This window comes from Arachis duranensis, chromosome 6 (genome assembly GCF_000817695.3).
Source record: "Arachis duranensis cultivar V14167 chromosome 6, aradu.V14167.gnm2.J7QH, whole genome shotgun sequence".
Classification (NCBI taxonomy): domain Eukaryota; kingdom Viridiplantae; phylum Streptophyta; class Magnoliopsida; order Fabales; family Fabaceae; genus Arachis; species Arachis duranensis.
This window is the reverse complement of record NC_029777.3, coordinates 97,551,014-97,570,311: the sequence shown is the minus strand read 5'-3', so window position 1 is coordinate 97,570,311 and position 19,298 is coordinate 97,551,014. Positions and strand designations below refer to the sequence as shown.

The 19,298-nt window shown below is 31.3% G+C and overlaps 2 protein-coding genes and 1 long non-coding RNA gene across 3 annotated transcripts in view; all 3 read left to right on the top strand.

Moving 5' to 3' along the window:
- Window positions 1-641, top strand: part of LOC127748521 (uncharacterized) — a 2,198-nt gene extending 1,557 nt beyond the window's left edge. Inside the window, exon 3 of the mRNA XM_052263110.1 lies at window positions 618-641. Within this exon, the coding sequence (XP_052119070.1) occupies window positions 618-641 (24 nt within the window). The remainder of the gene's footprint in view (window positions 1-617) is intronic.
- LOC107494894 (serine/threonine-protein kinase PBL34-like) overlaps window positions 1-2,426 on the top strand; it is a 3,494-nt gene extending 1,068 nt beyond the window's left edge. Inside the window, exons 2-4 of the mRNA XM_021125170.2 lie at window positions 553-813; window positions 1,128-1,229; window positions 1,647-2,426. Of these exons, the coding sequence (XP_020980829.1) occupies window positions 658-813; window positions 1,128-1,229; window positions 1,647-2,276 (888 nt within the window). The 5' untranslated portion in view covers window positions 553-657 and the 3' untranslated portion in view covers window positions 2,277-2,426. The remainder of the gene's footprint in view (window positions 1-552; window positions 814-1,127; window positions 1,230-1,646) is intronic.
- A 4,199-nt stretch (window positions 2,427-6,625) lies between these two features.
- Window positions 6,626-9,158, top strand: LOC110272809 (uncharacterized). Its single transcript, XR_002364260.2, has 3 exons — window positions 6,626-6,778; window positions 6,879-6,934; window positions 7,732-9,158. It is a non-coding gene; the product is annotated as an uncharacterized LOC110272809 (long non-coding RNA).
- Window positions 9,159-19,298: the final 10,140 nt, after the last annotated feature.

Below are 19,298 nucleotides of genomic sequence, written 5' to 3'. Positions count from 1 at the left end.
ATATATTTATAATCATTAAATTCATGTATGAATACATTTATAACTATTACATTTATTAAGTATATTTGAATAAAATTGAAATACAATAACTCTAAATGCACTGAATATAATTGCATTTACACATGCATTCATTGATTATAAATATATTATTCGTATACCATTTATTAGATTCATTTAATCTTAACTATATAAATCAATTCAACGGTTTTAATTATATTTTTATATAAGACACCAAAAAAAAAAATACATTCTTATATTATGGAAGTAGTGACTATTCCCCCAATTTCCTTCCAGTGAAACCTTAGGGATTAAAGCCCTTTTTTAGATCTTTTGTCCTTTTATTATACCCTTTATGTTTTTTCTTTTTATGTTACTATATAACTCAGCATTTCTAATTCTCTCTTTTTTTTGTCTTACATGAACTTCTTGTATTCCTTAAATTATGAAATGAATATCACTTGACTTAAAAAAAAAAAACCTTAGCCCTTGAGAAGATTGTGTAAGCAGTGAGTTTTTTTATGCAGTCTAAATAAATGTATCTCTTATTTGCAGGGCTTGAAGGAATTCATTAATGAAGTTAATACTCTTGCATCTTTGCAACATCCAAACATTTGTAGGTTGCTTGGATTTCATGCACGTGACAGCTCAGAACCGAGGATGTTGGTGTATGAAAGGCTACACCTTGGAAGCTTGGATCGCTTGCTATTTTACGGTACATCTGATTACCCAACTCTCGATTGGAATTCAAGATTGAAAATTGCCATTTGTGCTGCACAAGGTCTTACTTTCTTGCATGATGAAGGGCCCTTCCAGGTAATAATGAACCCTCCATGTTTACCTTATTACGATCAACTTAAATGCACATTTAATATACAATCTCCTAGTTGAATTCTCATTTAATGACTACCATTTGACCTAAGATATTTTATATCCCTTTGATATTGATCGAACAATTAGAAAATACAAAAAATGTTATCTATATAGTAACCAAATCAATTATTATATACTTATATATAAATACGTGTTATTTAACTTATTTTTAATGTGGATTTTATACTATTTTCTGTTTTTTTTTTTTTCACATAGCATGATTATGGAAGATTATTAGGGTTTAATTTCTCTTACAGGCAATGTACAACGAATTTTCAACAGCCAACATACAGGTTGAAAAGGATTTCAGTGCAAAGCTTTCAGGGTATGGTTGCGTAGTCGGGCGAGTTTCGGAGGAAGTAAGCTTTCTTAATTAGACTCAAAAGGTCCTTTATATGTGTTGCTTCTATAGATTTTGTACCCTTTCATTTTGTCCCATGAATTTTGTTATTATTGTTCAGGTGTAATGGATAAGATATAAAATAGGAAAGAATTAATTATAACAGAGAAAAATAAGGTTGAGTTAGAGTTTAAATGACATAATCTTTCTATATTTATTTTTAAGAGGTCGTGTGTTTGACTCTCTCTATCTTTGGTAAAAAAAAAAAAAAACAAAGATAAATAAAAAAGAAGCATAATTAAAATTTTTTTAATGTCAATTATTAATTTCTTGCATGATTGATTACATCATTAGTATTCCTATTTATAGAATATTCTACTAACTAATGAGAATGATCTAATTGAGTTCTTGGACCTATTTTTATTAATTACGTCAGGCTATTAGAAACATGTCAATGGAAACATTCGAAAGAGGAATACTTACCCCGAAGAGCAATGTATGGAGTTTTGGAATCATTCTTCTGGAGCTGCTTACCGGTATAAGGAATGTGGATAGCCGCCATCCAAATGTAGACAAGAACATAGTCAAGTGGAGCTGGCCATTCCTAAACGATGAATTCCGACTGTCCATGATCATGGATCCTAAGCTCAAAGGCCACTATCCTCTAAAAGCAGCGAGGATGTTGGCTGACATTGCGCATCGATGTCTCCAGAAGGAGCCATCGATACGGCCGACCATGCGAACTGTTGTTAAGCATCTTAAGATGATACAAGAGATGAAGTTCTCACCCCAAGAGCTAGTGACAATCCCTCTTGGGAAAAGCGTCCCTCTACCGCCACCACCGGAAGCTAGGACTAGATTGAGTGCCTTTCCGCTATCACAGCCGACAAGCAAGCCTATACCGAGTTTCAATTTGTCATCTCCATCCGATGCCCCCAAGCAACATGTTTCGCCTCCTAAATGGTCTGACGCACCCGCCACGCTTTCCCCACACCCTTGGCCTTCCATACAATTTATGGAGAAGGTTGTTAGGCAAGAAAGCAGGCATGGCCAATCATCATCCTAAGTTTATATAGGAGTGCTAGTGATTCGAGAAAATAAATCTTCTCAATTTTTTCTCTCAATTAATACAGTAAAATGGAAATTAAGAGAAACATGTGAAGGTGAAGATGATGTTGAAGAATAAAAGATTACATTTGACAATATCAATTGAAAGAAAAAAATTGAGAAAATCCATTTCCAATAATTTGATAGTCTAGAATGGTCAACCTTTTTTTCTAAAAAAATAAAAAATTTTAGCTTTTGTTGCGGATCAGCCCAAACTTTTGTAGAAGATAAAAACATATATGTTCTACATCATCTCTTTATATGATTCAGAGAGATGTTATTTAGTACACAGATTGCAAAGGTTGGCCTTACTATGGATTCAATTAGTAGTTAGTTTACCAATTTGTATGAAAATTTTCATGGTTTCTTAAACACCTTGCCCCTTCCTCCTAACTATTTATTTTTTTCAATTTTTTCAAACCTTTATGCTAACTATGAAATATATATATCAAGGAGCAAAAAATTGGAACACAATCCGAAGGGAGAATTTGCTTTTGCAGAATAATACGGACGAGTTTAGTGTTTTTGTATGAATAGACAGTAAAACTATGTGTATATGTATGAAATAACTCAAATAAGTATTCGGCGTATCACTATTAGAAAAAATTATTTTTAATAGCCATTTATTTTACTTTTAATAGTAATAAAATAGCCATTAACATATTTAATGAGAATTAGATATTAGTCATCTTATATTTTATTATTAAAAAATTTTAACGATAATTATATAATTGTCGATAAAAACTTTTTTAAGTGCTACAAAAGTATATTAATACCATTATAACATATAGTAATAATAACAAATATATAATTATCGCAAAACTATAGATTAAATAAGATATATAATGACCATTATATTATTGTTAATAAAAAACTGTCATTAAAATGATTTATTATAGTCACAACAAAAGAATTGGTTAAAATAACGAGTTTTTTAGTAATTATGACGGTTTGAATCGTCATTATTACCAAAAAAGGGCGCCTCCAAGAAACGCAAATATCCTGGGCGTTATTCTGATTATTACGGAGGTTTTTAAAAAATCATCACAATTACCTAAGGATAATACGGCGGTTTTTGCGACGGTTAAATTGGCGATTTCAACCGCCATTTTAACTAAATAAAACGGCGGTTTTTTATTCTTTAAAACGGCAATTGTAACCGCCATTTTTACTAGGGTAGAATGACATTGTTTTTATATAAAATGACGCTTTTAAACTGCCTTTTTAAGCAGAATAATGGCAGTTTTCGTTTAAAATGGCGGTTAGAAACCGCCGTTTTTACACAAATATGATGCGCTTTTTCTGTTTAAAATGACAGTTTTTCAAACTGTTATTTTTTTTCCTGAATAAAATGAAAGATTTAATCGCCAGTTTTACCAAATTATGATGACAATTTTATGCTTTTTAAAATGGTACTACAAGAAAATACCGGAATAGTGACCGATTTTAGCGACCGAAAAAATTGATTGCTAATAGCGAACGATTTAGCAACCGATACAGAATTTCCAGGACCAAATCAATATTGGCCACTAAATCGGTCGCTGAATTACACTCAGCGGCCGATTTTAGTGACCGATAAGTTTTAAATACAACCAAAATAAATCAGCCACTAAAATCGGTCGCTATTTTTTTATTTAGCGACCAAAACAGAAATAATGTCTTTAGAACTGTTGGTCACAAAAGTGGTCGCTATTTTTTTATTTTAGCGACCGATTTCGCAACTGATAGTGAAATAGGGTGGACAACTATTTTATCACTAATTTAGTCGCTAAATTAATGGTCGTTAAATCGGTTGCTAATTGTTAATTTAGCGACTGATTTTAATGACTAACATAATCGGTCACTAATAGCCACCGAATTAGCGACCAACTAGTTTTATACAACTAGAATATAAATTGTCGCTAAAATCGGTCGCTATTTTTTAATTTAGCGACCGAATTAGCAACCAAAACAAAAGAAGGAATGCCCTTGGGACTCTTGGTCACAAAATTGGTCGCTATTTTTTAATTTAGCGACCGATTTATAGGTAAATAGAATAACGTGGTTGGTTACTAATTCAGTCGCTAAAGTTATGGTCACTAAATCGGTTGCTAATTTTTAAATTAGCGACCGATTTTATAAATTAATCAGTCACAGAAGCAGTCGCTAAGTTAAAAAAATATATTATCTAAATTATCCTCACTAACCCTAAGTCACCCACACCATTCTCATCTCCTCCAATCAGATACCATTATCCGTCTTTTGCGCGCGTTGTCATCTTTTTCGCCACCGTCTTCTATGTGCATTTCGCCGCCGTCTCCTGAGGTCCCGTCGGCGTCGTCTTCTCCAGTCTCGACGCCATCTCCTGAGATCTCCTCACTGTCTTCTTCCCCCCACAAAACCGCCGCCTCACTTCCCATCTCCTCCACCCGCTCTGGCCAGGTTCACACATTCATCCACTCTTCTCTCTCTCTTTCTCTCTCTGTCTTTCTCTCTCTTTCTCTCTGTCTGACTTTTTGAATTCTTTTTCTAATTATCGCTTTTCGTCGTTTGCATGGAGGCCAACTCACAGAGGAAGAAGCTCTGGCTCTTTTAAAGAGACAAATAAAAACGCTCTTTCTCTCAAATCAGATCTATTTTTAGGTTTTTTTTGTTCTCTATTTTTTATTTCTTCGTTATTTGATCTGATCCGCCTACTAAAAAATGTTTTGAGGATCTGCACTGTTCTCATTTTGAATCTGTGGCTGATCTCTGTCTCTCCTCTGCCATCGTTGTGCCTCTGTCTTCTATGTTAGTAGGTTATGCCTTTTATTCCTTTCTCATTTATTTCTTTATATTGAGGGTTTTACGCATTTTTGATGGCTTGTAGTGATTTATAACCGAGTTCTATTAGGGATTTGTAGAGAAGCAATGTATGTTTTTGTGAGTTGTGAAAGTTGGTTGCTATTAAGAAATCTGATAGTAAAATTTGATAAATTTAGCAAACTCACACAAGCTTGGATAAAGACTATTTTAGCTCAAATTTGGTTACTTAAGTATCAAAAGATGTAATTTTACAAAAGCCATTTTTAGTGAAACTTCAAAAATGAAGATATTATATTTAAACTTAATGAATACATGGAGATGGTTGAGATTTCATTGTACTTGTGAATATTCTTATGCAGTGGCAAGGTTCATTCGAGTTAGCAAACCGGATTTATATGTTGGAACCAGAAGAGGTGTTTTCTTATATTAGCTTCAGGTTGGTAATTATTTTATCCTTTTCTCTGGAGTTCCATTTACCTGCTGGATCAGAAAATTTTAAGTGATAACTTAATATGTAGAAGGAAGAAAGTAATGTATATTAGGATAAAATGGTTGTTCTTCCTTTGCTAATGCTTGATGTTTATGGATCCTGCCAGCAATATCAAGCTTATTAGCTCAGGTTTTTTTGAAAATCATGTGAGTTCTTGAATTTCAAGTCTATTCCATATATTCAGCTAGAATAACACTTTAAAAGTGAGCTAAAGTGGAAGCTAACATTGTAGAGCAGGTTCTTATTCCATTTATTAAATTTCTCATATAAATCCTTTTTGTATTCATCATTCAGCCTATGGTCTTTCCAAAGTTGCAAATACAAATGCAAAGTTTTTCTTCTTCTCACTTGTGCCACTTTATTTATCATTCTGTTTCTGCAATTCTTTTAATCAGAGAGTGAATTGTTGTCGACAAATTGTGTATGTATGATTTGTTGTCTGAGCTCTGTAATAGAACTGCCAGAAAGTTTCATTAATTTAATCTTTTGGATGACCATTTTCTTTCGTAGAATAGTGTGCATTTGTGGTCAGTGCTTGCGAGTTCTGAGAATAATTGATTTTGTTGCTTTGATTTGGATAATAATGAGGTTACCTTCTTTATTTTTCTGCCTTCTCTTTAATATTTTGCTGCTATTAACGTAAATGATCTTGCCTTTGGAGTCTAGACATTAAATATAAAATTGTTAGTACATTGCATGTGTTATTTATAAGCTTCTTGTGATAATTGCTTGATATCTTCTACACGCAAAGTTAATTAAATTGCCTTAAATTTATACTATTTTTATAAATTGCCTAAGTAATTGAAAGTTGAAATTGAAACTGTTGCAACTATTTTTAAGTGCATTTGATTCTCTGTTTTTTGCAACTCTTATTTATTTAAAATTTTATATGTATACATTTGCTTAGATGCTTATTAGTTATTACAATAATGAATACTTATCTACTAATGCTATAGTTGACTTTATTATTCTAAATACAAATGTCTGGCCTCAATTAAATAGCCAGTATCATCCTTTTCAAACGAAAACACCGCTTCTTTTTGTTGAAACTGGGGGAGTTGTCTTATTCTTATCTGTAATTATTTGCTCTGTTCCTTTTGGGCAATCTTAGTCTTTTATTTGAATTTAGCTAATGTTAATTTCAGGAGGAATGGCAAAGAGCAACTTCAAACAAGAGCATGATCTTGGTATATACTCTTATTATCTATATAATTTCTTTTTGATCTTCTGTGTAAAGCTTGATTGTTGGTAGTAATATACAAATGAATGATCCATTTTTACTTGCAGAGAAGAGAAGAGCAGAGGCCGCAAGGATTAGGGAGAAATACCCAGACAGGATCCCGGTGAGAACCAGCCCTTGTTTTATCTTTCCTTTATAGCTGCTAATGCCATCCATTATAATTATTTAAATAAGAGTTAATTAGTAATGTTCTTCATGGACCTATAAATTTGTTGACTTTCTTGAAGGTTGGACCCGGTAACGGATGTTTCTTTGTCCTAAAACTGTCACGGTTATTGCTTTGTACTAGTACTTCTATCAGTCTAAGTTACGGATATGAATATATACTACCAATGATTTCTGCATTTTCTTACTTTATTTTGTTTTACTTCCGTGTGTAGATGTTAGAGATTGGTTGATTTTAACGATTAAGGTAGATACACATGTAATACTATATCTGTCAAGTGTGAAACGTTTTAGCTCCTTCATTTACATGTATGTAACTGAATACATCCTTTGTGGTAATTATATATGGATGTGTGGTGTGAAATAGCCGGAGTTAATAGATTTTAAATGGTGAACATATTTATTATTGTTATTGTCTATGATATTGAATTGATGAGTTATTTTGGTGATTGTTTGAGTATGTTATGTTACTTGAGATATATTTGTTATGGGTCGGTTTTTTATGTGTTAAGGTGTAGGTTTTGTATTGATGGTTTTTCAATATTTAATAGCATAGATGTAAAAATTTAGTAAAAAATTAATAATTAAAAATTAGGATCAGTCATTGATGAGTTTGGAAAACTCTAAATTAATATTTGTATTTGTGATGACTAAAACATTATTAAAATAATTAAATACAAAGTTATTGATTTGATTTTCATTAAACATATTTTGATTAATAATTTTGTATTGCAGGTTTTAATATAGGCCGAAAATAAAAAGGAAAATTGCAAGCCCAAGTGTTTCATGAATATATTCAGCATTGATGCAAAAATATTTTGTTTGTTATGGCTGAATTATTGTTCTTATTATTGGGCCAGAATTCAAACTATCATAAGTCCAATTCATCTTGCATGCTTGGTCCGAAATCCTAAGGCTATGGGGCACAACATTGTTTTATTAAAAGAAACCCATTCCTTTGATTATGTGTTGCATGCTCCAACGGATATCATTCTTTTGGAATCCAAATTTTATTAATTGGAGTTATTGCAGTACATGGGAACTATGAGAGAGAAAGTGTGATTGACATGATGGTAATCATAATGCTACACGCCACTCTAAGGGAAGCAAAAGCAAGCTATTGTAAATTAATTAGTTTAACCACTTTGAAATTGCTTTTTCTTCAGACTCTCTTTTCTCTCTCATCTCTTTCTTCTTCTCTCTTCGGTCATTAACCAGGAAGCCATGGAAGCTACTTGGAGCTACCGAAAGGAAGGGAAAGCAAGCATAAAGACCATCGAGTTGATGGCACGAAAAAGAAAAGGAAAAGTATGTTGTGGCTGAGATCATCACCAAATGTGGTAAGATTTGGTGAGGTAATCTCGGATCCTTCATACTCAAAAAGAAGGAAGAAGATTCGGCCAGCAAGGGAGATTCTTGAAGCATGGCTTGTCTCTGATTCTGCTTAACCACCACAGGAAGTAGCTAGAGTGGCGAAGTGATGGAAGAGGCAGAGATTGGAGCAGATAAAGCCATCATCATCATGAAGCATCAAGGGCCAGAAATCCATCTTGGAGAGGAAGCCAAGGATGGAGCGCTCGGATTGATGAAGAGTGATGACCAAGGAAGGACTAGAGGTAATTGCATGTTGGGTTTTGCATGGTTATCTCTTCTCTCTCTGTGTGGCCGAACCGGATATGTTTCTTGAAGGAAAAGAAGTTAGGCTTGGGTGTTGGCTTCAAGTGTGGAGGCTTCCCTCTTCTATAAAAAGAGAGAACAACCACGGGTTGAAGCAAGGAGAAAATTTGAGAGTGCAAGGCACAGAGTTTTCAGAGCTACCTGAGCTAACAGATTTCTCTTCTCCTTCAATGTATTCTGTTTAATATTTTTCTGTTTAATTTTGTCATGTCTTGAGTCTCATGAAAAAAGGTAAATAGTGAGGTTTGTAAGAAAAAGCCATAGAGCGGAAAAAGGCAGAGAGTGCAAAATTAAAAGAAAAAGCCATAGATGTCTTAGAGTTCCTTTGTACATCTATGTTGTGTTTCATGATTCTGTGGGAATCCCCTTGTAAGTTGGGTTAGCACTTTACAATTTGTAATCTGGATGATTATAGTGAAATTCCATCATTGTTGTGATGGAGACTGGATGTAGGCTGCACTGCACTTAGCAGCTGAACCAGGATATATCTGGGTGTAATCTTCTACCTCTCTTCCTACTTCAATTCTGTTTTTCTACTGTTCAGATGAAAAATAAAAAATGTCTCGTGTCAAGTGACGAGACAAAATGAAAATGTCTCGTGGTTAGGGACGAGCTAAAAACAGAAAAGCTTCCTCTAAGTCTAGCAAGTGTTAACAAGCGAAAAGGGGGCTAAGATTCAACTCCCTTTCTCTTAGCCACTGAAACCATCAGTCATGAAAATCTGGTCACTAAAATGCTTCGTTAATAATTAGTGACCGATTTAGCGACTGAAATGTTGGTTGCTAAAATACAAGTCCCTGCCTAGCGACCGCTTTTGCGACCAATTTAGCGACTGAAAAGTTGGTCACCATTTAGCGACTAATTTACTCAAAGACCAATTTAGCGACGGAAACTTCGGTCACCAATTAGCGACCAATTCTTTTAGCAATCGATAATTTTTGGTGAGGTTGGGTGGCCATGTTCAGAAATCGGTCGCTAAAATTAGTTGCTAATGTTAGCGGCTGAAGTCGGTCGCTATTTTTTGATTAGCGACCAAGGTTTTAGCGACCACCCAAATCGGTCGCTAAGGCTTTAACGACCGATTTTTAAAAAAAATCGATCGCTATTCTGGTAATTTCTTGTAGTGTGGGATTAAAACCACCTTTTTTACCACTTAAAATGGCCGTTGAAACTGCCATTTTGACCGCATTAAAATAATTTTTTTCTATTTGAAGTGGCATTTTTGGAACTCAAACTTTAAAATCTTGTAATAACCAAAAGACATAACCTTAAATCAAACATCATAACATGATTTTTAATTCATACATGGTCATAAAAAATTATTTAAAGTCAAAATTCTAAAATAAAGTATCAAAGATAACATTTTTCAATAACACGACTTAACATATGGTCCTTAATACATAAAATCTTCATCATGCAAGATCATACTTTCTTGTTGCTCGTTCTAGAAGACCTACTTCCTAATTTCTTTGGCGATAAAATCTCACTCTCTTGATCCAATACCTGCAACAAAAGTATAATTTATGAGCACAATAAAAAATATAAATTTTACTTATTCATACAAATGCATAAATAAACAACAAATCAATAGTGGTTTCAATTTAACGAAGATAAAAACAAGATGAAAAAAGTTCAAAAGTATAAAAAAAAAGATGAAGAAAATAGCCACAAAAAGTATTGAAATTGCCTCTTTCCACATTTGAAGACCAAATAATAGTGCTACAATACTATATATTAATTATGCTAGCAATTAAAACATTCCTAATTTTCAAAAAAGCATTTATTTTTAGTACATATAAAGAACACTATTTTTATTTGTTCGTATTTGTGTTGAATTTAGGTATGTTAGGCTATAGGGTATATTTTAAAGGTCCTCTACACTACTAACAAGTCCAAATTAAAGTTTGTACTTATGGATTAGTTAAGGAGCAAATAATTATTGTTCAAGAATCTTACTATGCGATGGCGCTGCTCTCTTGTTTAGAGATACATGAATTTTTGAGAAGCCACCTCTTTGTGAAGCCTTGGCCAATGCTAATGCAATCTTATGCGTAAATCATTAGTAACAACCATTTGTTTGTGCCCCTGTCTAGCGAATGAAAATAACTTCTCTGCATTATCTTTACCAATGAATTGTGAAATAGGTACTCGAGGAGTTCATTTTTTGACAATATGAGAAGTAAGCCTTAAAACAATCTCACAGAAAATAAAATGGTAAGATTATCATAGATTTTATTCAAGAGACATCTAGATATATTTAAAAAAATAGAAAAAACCCTCCAAGAACGAGTAACAATAATCTCTCAATACAACAATTAATGTCTTTTATTTTAAAAAAGGAAGCATATGTAAATTAAAATACAACAAAGAGAAAATAACATTGGCATGTGTTTGAAAAATTAATCCACCAAAATTTCTAGTCTTCAACAGCAACAAGGAACTGTCACCTGACGCAAAAGATTGTGATTGGAAATGATCTAAAAAGGGTCCCGCTAATATTTTATGGTCATTCATTTGTTTTCTTCGCAAACATTTTTGAAACCTTTTAGATGCTTTTGCATCTTCATTTCTCTCTTTTTCACTGTCATTTCCTCCCTGACAATGAAATAACACATATTTTTATTTCTTATAACCAAATTTTCATAAATTGGTTCTATTACAAATTGTAATACTAATTCAAACCAAAAGAATGTAGCGCTATTAATCAGGAGGGGAATCTTTAATATCACAGATGGATGGGAAAATAACTTGCAATTAGACAGTAATGTAGCAAAAATAGAAATGTAAATGTTAATGTTAAAAAAATGTGCCAAAAGTTTAAATTTATTCTTACCAGTACACTATAATGATTTGTCATCATTGCTATAAGTCTAATAACAGAAGTAGTGCCCTCTAAAAGAGATAAGTATGCCTAACAATAAACATAAAAAATAACATATTTTACGAACAATAGGCAACTTTTACTAATATCCATTCTACTAGAAATGTAACCCTTAACCAAATGACAACAATCATGGTGTATACTAAATGATACAAAAACAACACCATAAATAGTATATTTTTTGTCATCCATGGCAACAAGGTTTAAGCAATTGTGTTTTCTAGATACATGGACATTCATAGTAGATAAAAAATTTGATGATGAAAGTCAACTTTTAGCCATAATGTATGGCTAAAAAATATAACTAACCTTCTTCCAGTCTTTTCCATATTTACGGTAAGCTTTATAGAAATGCTCTAGTTCCTCCTTGCTCCATTGTAGCCCTAACATGTCAGCCAATCTTCTCTTCTGCATATCATTAAAATTTGAAACAATTATAAAAATGAAAATAAAATTCATATTGCCCAACCAATTGCACCAAACTTTTTTAATTTTGGTCCAAGGGATCAGACAAAATGAACAATAAGTAATAATGGGAGAAATTCTTTCCCTTATTTTAATTCCATACATGTGTAAGAAAAGAAGTTATTTCCAAATTTATGAAACATTTACCTTATGAGTTACGAAACCTCTTATTTACACTTTTGAATTTTTTGGAAGGGGCATAATCTAAAAATAAGTGGAAAGGCATTAGAGTTAGAAAATCATTTTCAAAAGAAACTAGGTCTAATGAAATAACTTGACAAAGATCTCAGCAAAATCTTCACAATATAAAAGTTCCATACTTGAGACTCTAAAGTTTGCTATAAGTGACCAAATACTGAAATAGAATCTCGTTTCTCCCTAAATACAATGTCTATAAGGAACAATATCCAGAAGATACACCCTGAAAATCATCTATAGTGCTGAAATTCGATCTATACAATTATGCTTCTATCAAATTATAAAATCAATCTTAATCAACGATTTTATAAGTACCAAAATCTTATTTAAGCATTTAATGTTTGTATAAGTCAGACAAAATCTCATCCAAGTAGCTTTCATTCATAGATCAAAGAAGTCTTAAAACACAATAATAGCACTTAGATGATATTGATACCCCAATAATCCTAGAAGCTTTTTCTTCATATAACAGAACTGGATCGAAACAAAATAGCACAATTGCAATAGAGACTCCAAAAAAATAATAAAATACATTTTTTCCTTATTAGCACATAAAAAGATGAGGGAGAAGCAAAAGAATTTCATATCGTGCATATTTTAAACTAATGACTTAAAAATTCCAACAGAAAACTTGTAGTGAGTTTTATATCCTTTTCATATCCTGAAAAAAAAAAACAAATACAAGATTTTTTTTGGTTTTGTAATTTGAAAGAGCACTACAAATGAATATAAAATTCAATACAAGATATTGAAACCATGGTTATGCAAACACACAACAAAATTAAAAGGAAAGAAAATAATGAATAGGCAACGTATAAACTAAGAATACGATAAACATATATAATGATTACCACAATATACACGGGGAACATGTGCTATCTTGTTCCAATCCTCCCTTATTCTTCTCTCACACCGCTTTCTCATCGATGGACAGTATTTAATAGAAAAAAATTAAAGTGAAGTTAAGTGTCGAACACCATCAAGCAAGGATCCCAAATGCTTACAGTAATTAATTGACAAATTTTAAAGTGAAGTTAAGCTTTTGAAACCCTGTTCTGGTAAACACTCCAGCTTACCACATTCTTTAATGCTACAATTATAACCGATTAAATTGTTAGAATGGGAAATGGACAACAATGATAAAGAGGAAAGAAATTTCATATAAAGGACCTCATTCAATGGCAGTTAAGTTGCTTTAGGGTGTAGAATTGTAGATCCATGCGCTTTTTTTCTTCAATCATATATTATTATCAACTATCTTCTCTTATTTATTTCATTCACATACAAGAATATAGACATTATTATAGATAGAGGCAGTTGGTCTTTTAAGAAACCAACTAGTATATTCTCCTAATATTATGCCTAACACATTGTCTCTTATGTTAACATTCTATTTTAATGTTTTAACTTCAATTCGATGAGGATATATTGTATTTCTACAGCGCATTAAGTATATTTTTAAAAATATCTCCATAAAGCATTGAGTATATTTAAACAAAGAAAAAGAAAAAAAATCAGAAGCAATTCTACAAAATAAGAACAAAAAAATCATATATAAATATTTGTATCTTATATCTTGTTATAATTGTAGCAAAATGATTATTTTGATTTCACAACAAAATTGACAGTTTAGTAATTCATTATCTTAATACTAATAAGAATCACAAGATTTTCCTCAATCAAATGAATCAACAATAAACAATGTTATCTTAATTTATTATCTTATATACATTCTCTGCTTTCTATGTCACTTCCTCAATCAACAATTTGTAGCTGCAAAATGAATAGATCGTAATCTAAATTCACATATAGTAGCTACATAAGTCAATAAACAAATTAAATCGGGGTAAATGTAGAATATAGACCTAAAAAAATAAAAAATTAAGAGAGAATTTGTTATCGACAAAAATGAGAAAAAATCTACAGCTTTGCAGCTCAATGAAGGAGGAGAACACTGCCGAGATTGTAGCTGGAGGAGAACACGCTGCCAGAGGAGAATATCGTCGGCGGAGATCGTTACTGGAGAGATCATCACTAGAAGAGATAAGAAGGAAAGTGTTTCGGTTCACAGCACAAAATCTTGATGGAGAGGAGATTCTAATCAAAGGCAAACACAGTTGAGAAGATCATTGCTGGAGTAGATCATCGCTAGAGCAGATCATTGCTGGAGCATATCATCGCCAGAGAAGATCACAATGGTAATGATGTTTTCGACCTTCCTCTAACACATCAGTGGCATCCTTTTTGTCCTTTCTCTAACATAGTAGTGGCTAGCAGCGACGTTTTCATGTTAGTGTGCAATTTTAGGGTTCAAATAGAATTTTGGGCTTTTTTAAATAATAGACACAGATAATGGTTGTTCAAAACCGCCAAAATCCCCAAAATCGCCATTTTATTCAAATTAATTATGACAGTTCTTTAAAGCTGTAGTAATATAAATGTCATTTTAAATGATTTTTTTGTAGTAAGTGTCTATATATAATTGGAATATGTATGACAATAATATGTTTGATCATAATTTAATGAATGTTTTTCTCTATGTATATAGTATATCTGAATGCTTGAGGATTGAATTTATTTTAGAAACATCAGGGAGACAACAAACTTCTATATATTTTAGGGCCAAAATTTTCAAGTATAAAGATAATAACCTACCTAATAATATAGTACGACAACTCAAGTAAAGTATTGTGCTAGTGACGATGTTAAATAGTCAATGGTTGAATATGTATGTATTTATATGAATATCTAAGTTAAAATATAGCTATGTGTAGGTTCCGTTGTACGTCAAGCTTCAATCTTTAACATCAAAATTTTAAATAGTTATATCTATCTATCTATCTATCTATCTATCCTTAGGAAAAAATTTTCAGGTATAAAGATACCTAGTATGGAAGTACATACACTACAATAAAACAACATTTTCATGACGTCTTTTAATGGTTAACAATGATTTTAACTGTCGCTAATTTTTTTGTGACTGTTAAAAAAGCGTCACCAATTTGAGTGTCGTCAGGTGACATAACATTGATTTTGGACCACTGTTGATAAAGAATATCGCTAAATTGTTTGTGATGTTTTTTAAAGCATAAAACTGTCACAAATTTATAACAGCTGTCAGGATATTTTTTTAATGATGTATTTTGCGACAGTTTGAAACCATTACTAACTTACTAAATCTTGTGACCTTTTTTCTATATTTAGTGACTATTTTAATCCATCACAATATATTTAACAACGATTTAAAATTATCACTAAGTTACTAATTCTGATGACAGTTTTTTTTATATTTAGTGGCTGTTTTATTTGTCACAATATATTTAGCGACGGTTTGAAACCATCACTAAGTTATTTATTCTTATGACATATTTTTCCTATATTTAACGACTATTTAAATCGTCATAATCTCTCCAACATTATACTTTCCTTTTATTAATTTTTACATAAATTATTTTTATTATAAATAATAGTTTAAATGTATATAAACACTACAATATCAGAGTTTTCCTTTTCAATAAAATTTTCTACATCATAATATTTACACAATCATAAATCTAATTCATTATTCATCAGATTCATAATTCATGTATCTATATAGAATAAGTACTACTATATACAATACAAGTATTGCACCTATATAACAATTCATATATCTAAGTGCTAAGCAAATATAAGATATATGGCTCTTGATGGTCTACTAGTAGTAGCAAATTGCAAAGAATAATCTCTTGAGCAAGACAAGGATCCAATCACTTAAGAAACACAAACACTAAAGTCCATACCTCAAACATATTCTAAATGCTCTTTACATATGCTGAAGTACCTTCACTCATTTCCTTTTGCAAGCTTCAATAGATTAACAATAACAAATATAGAATAGAATTTTCATCTCAAGTAAAATACTGCCTGACATAGAGATTTTACTTTTCCAGGACACAGAATATCCATTGAATGACAAAATATTAAGTGTGACAACAAGAATCTAATCCTATTTCATAGAAATTCATATTGACTTCACTTTTAAGAACTTTGAGTTACATATAACAACTATGATTCATTTTCAATCAACAATCAAAATTTTCAGCAACAATAACACCAAAATTAGTCGACATATTTAGCATGCAAGTCTATAAACTCAAATATAACATATAATTAAAAATGGCTCTGCTAGGTAGACAATGGAGATTGTAAACAACGTGAACAACGGGATACAATTCTAGCCCAATAAGGTTAAAAATAAAAAAATCACCCCAATCACAAATTACCTTCCTAAAAACCTTTACTTTTTAGATTTTAACCATCCGCCTTCTAACCCTTTTACCGTCATATAACTCCTCCCCAAATTTTTATTGCACCGTCGGTCCCTCCCTCACTAGCCAGCCTCAACGCTGTTGAGTTTCTTCTACATCAAAAATATTAGTTTAGAATGAAAATAACCATCCACATATCTAGTAAAATAAACATTCAACGAGGTGGCGCAACACCGCAGCAACGCCGCCAGGGAAGAGTGGTGCAAAAACAGTGGCAGCAATGGATGGGTGGGAGGCACATCGGGCTAACCGGCAGTGGTGGAGACGTGTCGGGCTGAGCGGCAAAGCGGAGGACCGGGATGAATGATTGTGTGAGTGGAAGAGGAGGAAGAGGGTTGATATGGAATGAGAACGTAATTTGACGGTATATTGAGAGGAGGTTACATTGCCTAACCCTAATAATTTAAATTCAAAAATTGATTATTCTAATAAATTGAGAATTTAATTATAGTAATTAATTTAACATTTTTTAAACCATTGTTTACGTTGTTTAATATTTACATTGTTTACTTATACTTTTTCAATTACAAATTAGTACCTTCTGATAAGCATTTAAATCACACTTTCCTAATTTCTTGCCCAATATAATGCTAGGGCATAATGTGTAATACCACAAACATGATAATGAGAGAAATTGCAAATTAACATTAAAATACATCAATTTCAAGTATAAAGATATCTGCTAGTATGAAATTACAGTTCGAGTAAAATATTGTGTTAGTAATTATATTATTGAAGTATTAAGTATTTGGGAGTGATGTAAACTTAGTTATGCTGGAAAGTTTGTTTAAGTACCTATATATATAATGTGATTTCTTGAAAAACAACTAATAGTTTAGATAGATAGATGTTGTAATAGGAAAAGATATTTGACTTTGGAAAAAAGTCTAAAAATAGAGGAGATCCTATCTAAATAATTTTTTGTGAAATTATTCAATAGGCTTATTACAGTTTTTCCCTCAATCACTGGTTACGGTTGGGTTAGGTTGTGACATATTAAAAATATAATTAAAATTTGTGACGGATTAATTTTTTATTCGTTGAATTAAGAAATATCCTAAAAAATAATATAAAAAAACTCAGAGGATAATTAAAGGACATGACAAGAAAGTAAAGGTTATAAAAAATATTAATACACCCACTACTTCCTAGCCAGATCAAAGTGCTCAATCTTATAAAGACAATATTCAACAAGTAAAAAATGTAAGATCTTGAAATAAATAACTATCAAAATTTTGTCTCGATTTTCTTAATGTTGAAGTTAAATGTTTTAGAATTGAATTACATAAAGCATATAAAATACAATAGAATATCCAGTATAATAATAATAAAAAAACTAAATTGAACTTTTGAAAATTTTATTCAGTATGTTATTAGGGCTACATTTAAGGACCGTGATTTATTGAAATATCTTTTTAAACTCTTTTTTTTTTCAAAAATAAGAAGACTCAAACTCGTGACCTCTTAGATGAGTATGGAGAGATTATGCCATTTGAGTTATAACTCATTGGCATCTCTTTAAACTCTTGTTGTATGTGATATAGGTGAATAGTATAAATGTTTTTTCTTTTTCAATCTTTTTACATTATGATATACAAACGAACTATATGATACTCATATAAACTTTAAAAGATTCATGATATACAAATCATATATCTAGCTAGATCATATTTATTTTGAAAATGATTTTATTCTATGTTACGTTACTATAATTTATCATAGTTAACTACTTATATACATATCATAAGAGAACCAATTTTTATCAAATAAAACACATGACAACATATATAGTAAAAGTTGTAACTAAAAGCATCAAATATCTAAGATTATTAATGTGATTCACGTCCTAGTTTGATTGAGTGCTTAAATATTTTTTTTTCTTCATGGGGAATTATTTAAGATTCTAACTTGAACGAGCTTGAATCAATTTTTATCAAATATGTAGCCTATTCCTGTAACATTAATAGCAGTGCAAAACCTCAAACTTAAGTAACATAAACATGAGAAAAAAAAAAACAAAACAGGTAGTGCATTGAAAAAAAAAAGAACATAAAAGTATGATGTACTTGTGATTCATACATTATTATGAATGTCTACTTTCAAGCACCCAATAAATTTGCTTAAATTATTCAATTACAATTAGGTGACTACCTTTGATTATTTTTTCATCATTAATTTTTCAACACTCATTAATCAAACGAGAATTTATTACATCAAATATAAAATATTCATATTTCAGAATATGAAAACAAAGAAATCACAAAAACTCAAAAGAACATTCATAATAATTTCGATCATTACTATTACTAAAGTACTAGTCAAATGCGTATCTAGTTGCACAACTACTAGTGCACAAAAACAAAACTATTGGGTGGCGAGAATGCCTTTTACAGCTTGCAATACACTGTCTACGAGCCATCGTTGCAATATAATAATAAGATGGATTAAATTGTTTAGCAATATTGTCATGAAATTCATTAGCAACACAAAAAACCATTTCAATAATCAATATTGTTAGTGCGAGTGTCACACAGTTTCTAGCCATATATATTCTTCTATCTTTTATGGCTTGTGATAAAAAAAACTTTTGATAGACTATGTATATTTTTATCCCTAATATATATGATATGAAATATGATTCTTGAATGATGACATTTCTCGCTTATTAGTTTGTGTCCCCTCTGTTTACTAGCTTTAAAAAGACAAACTATTCTCATTATAGCAAAGAGTTGTTTAAAATATTTTATTATTTTGATTACAATTGTTTGGCT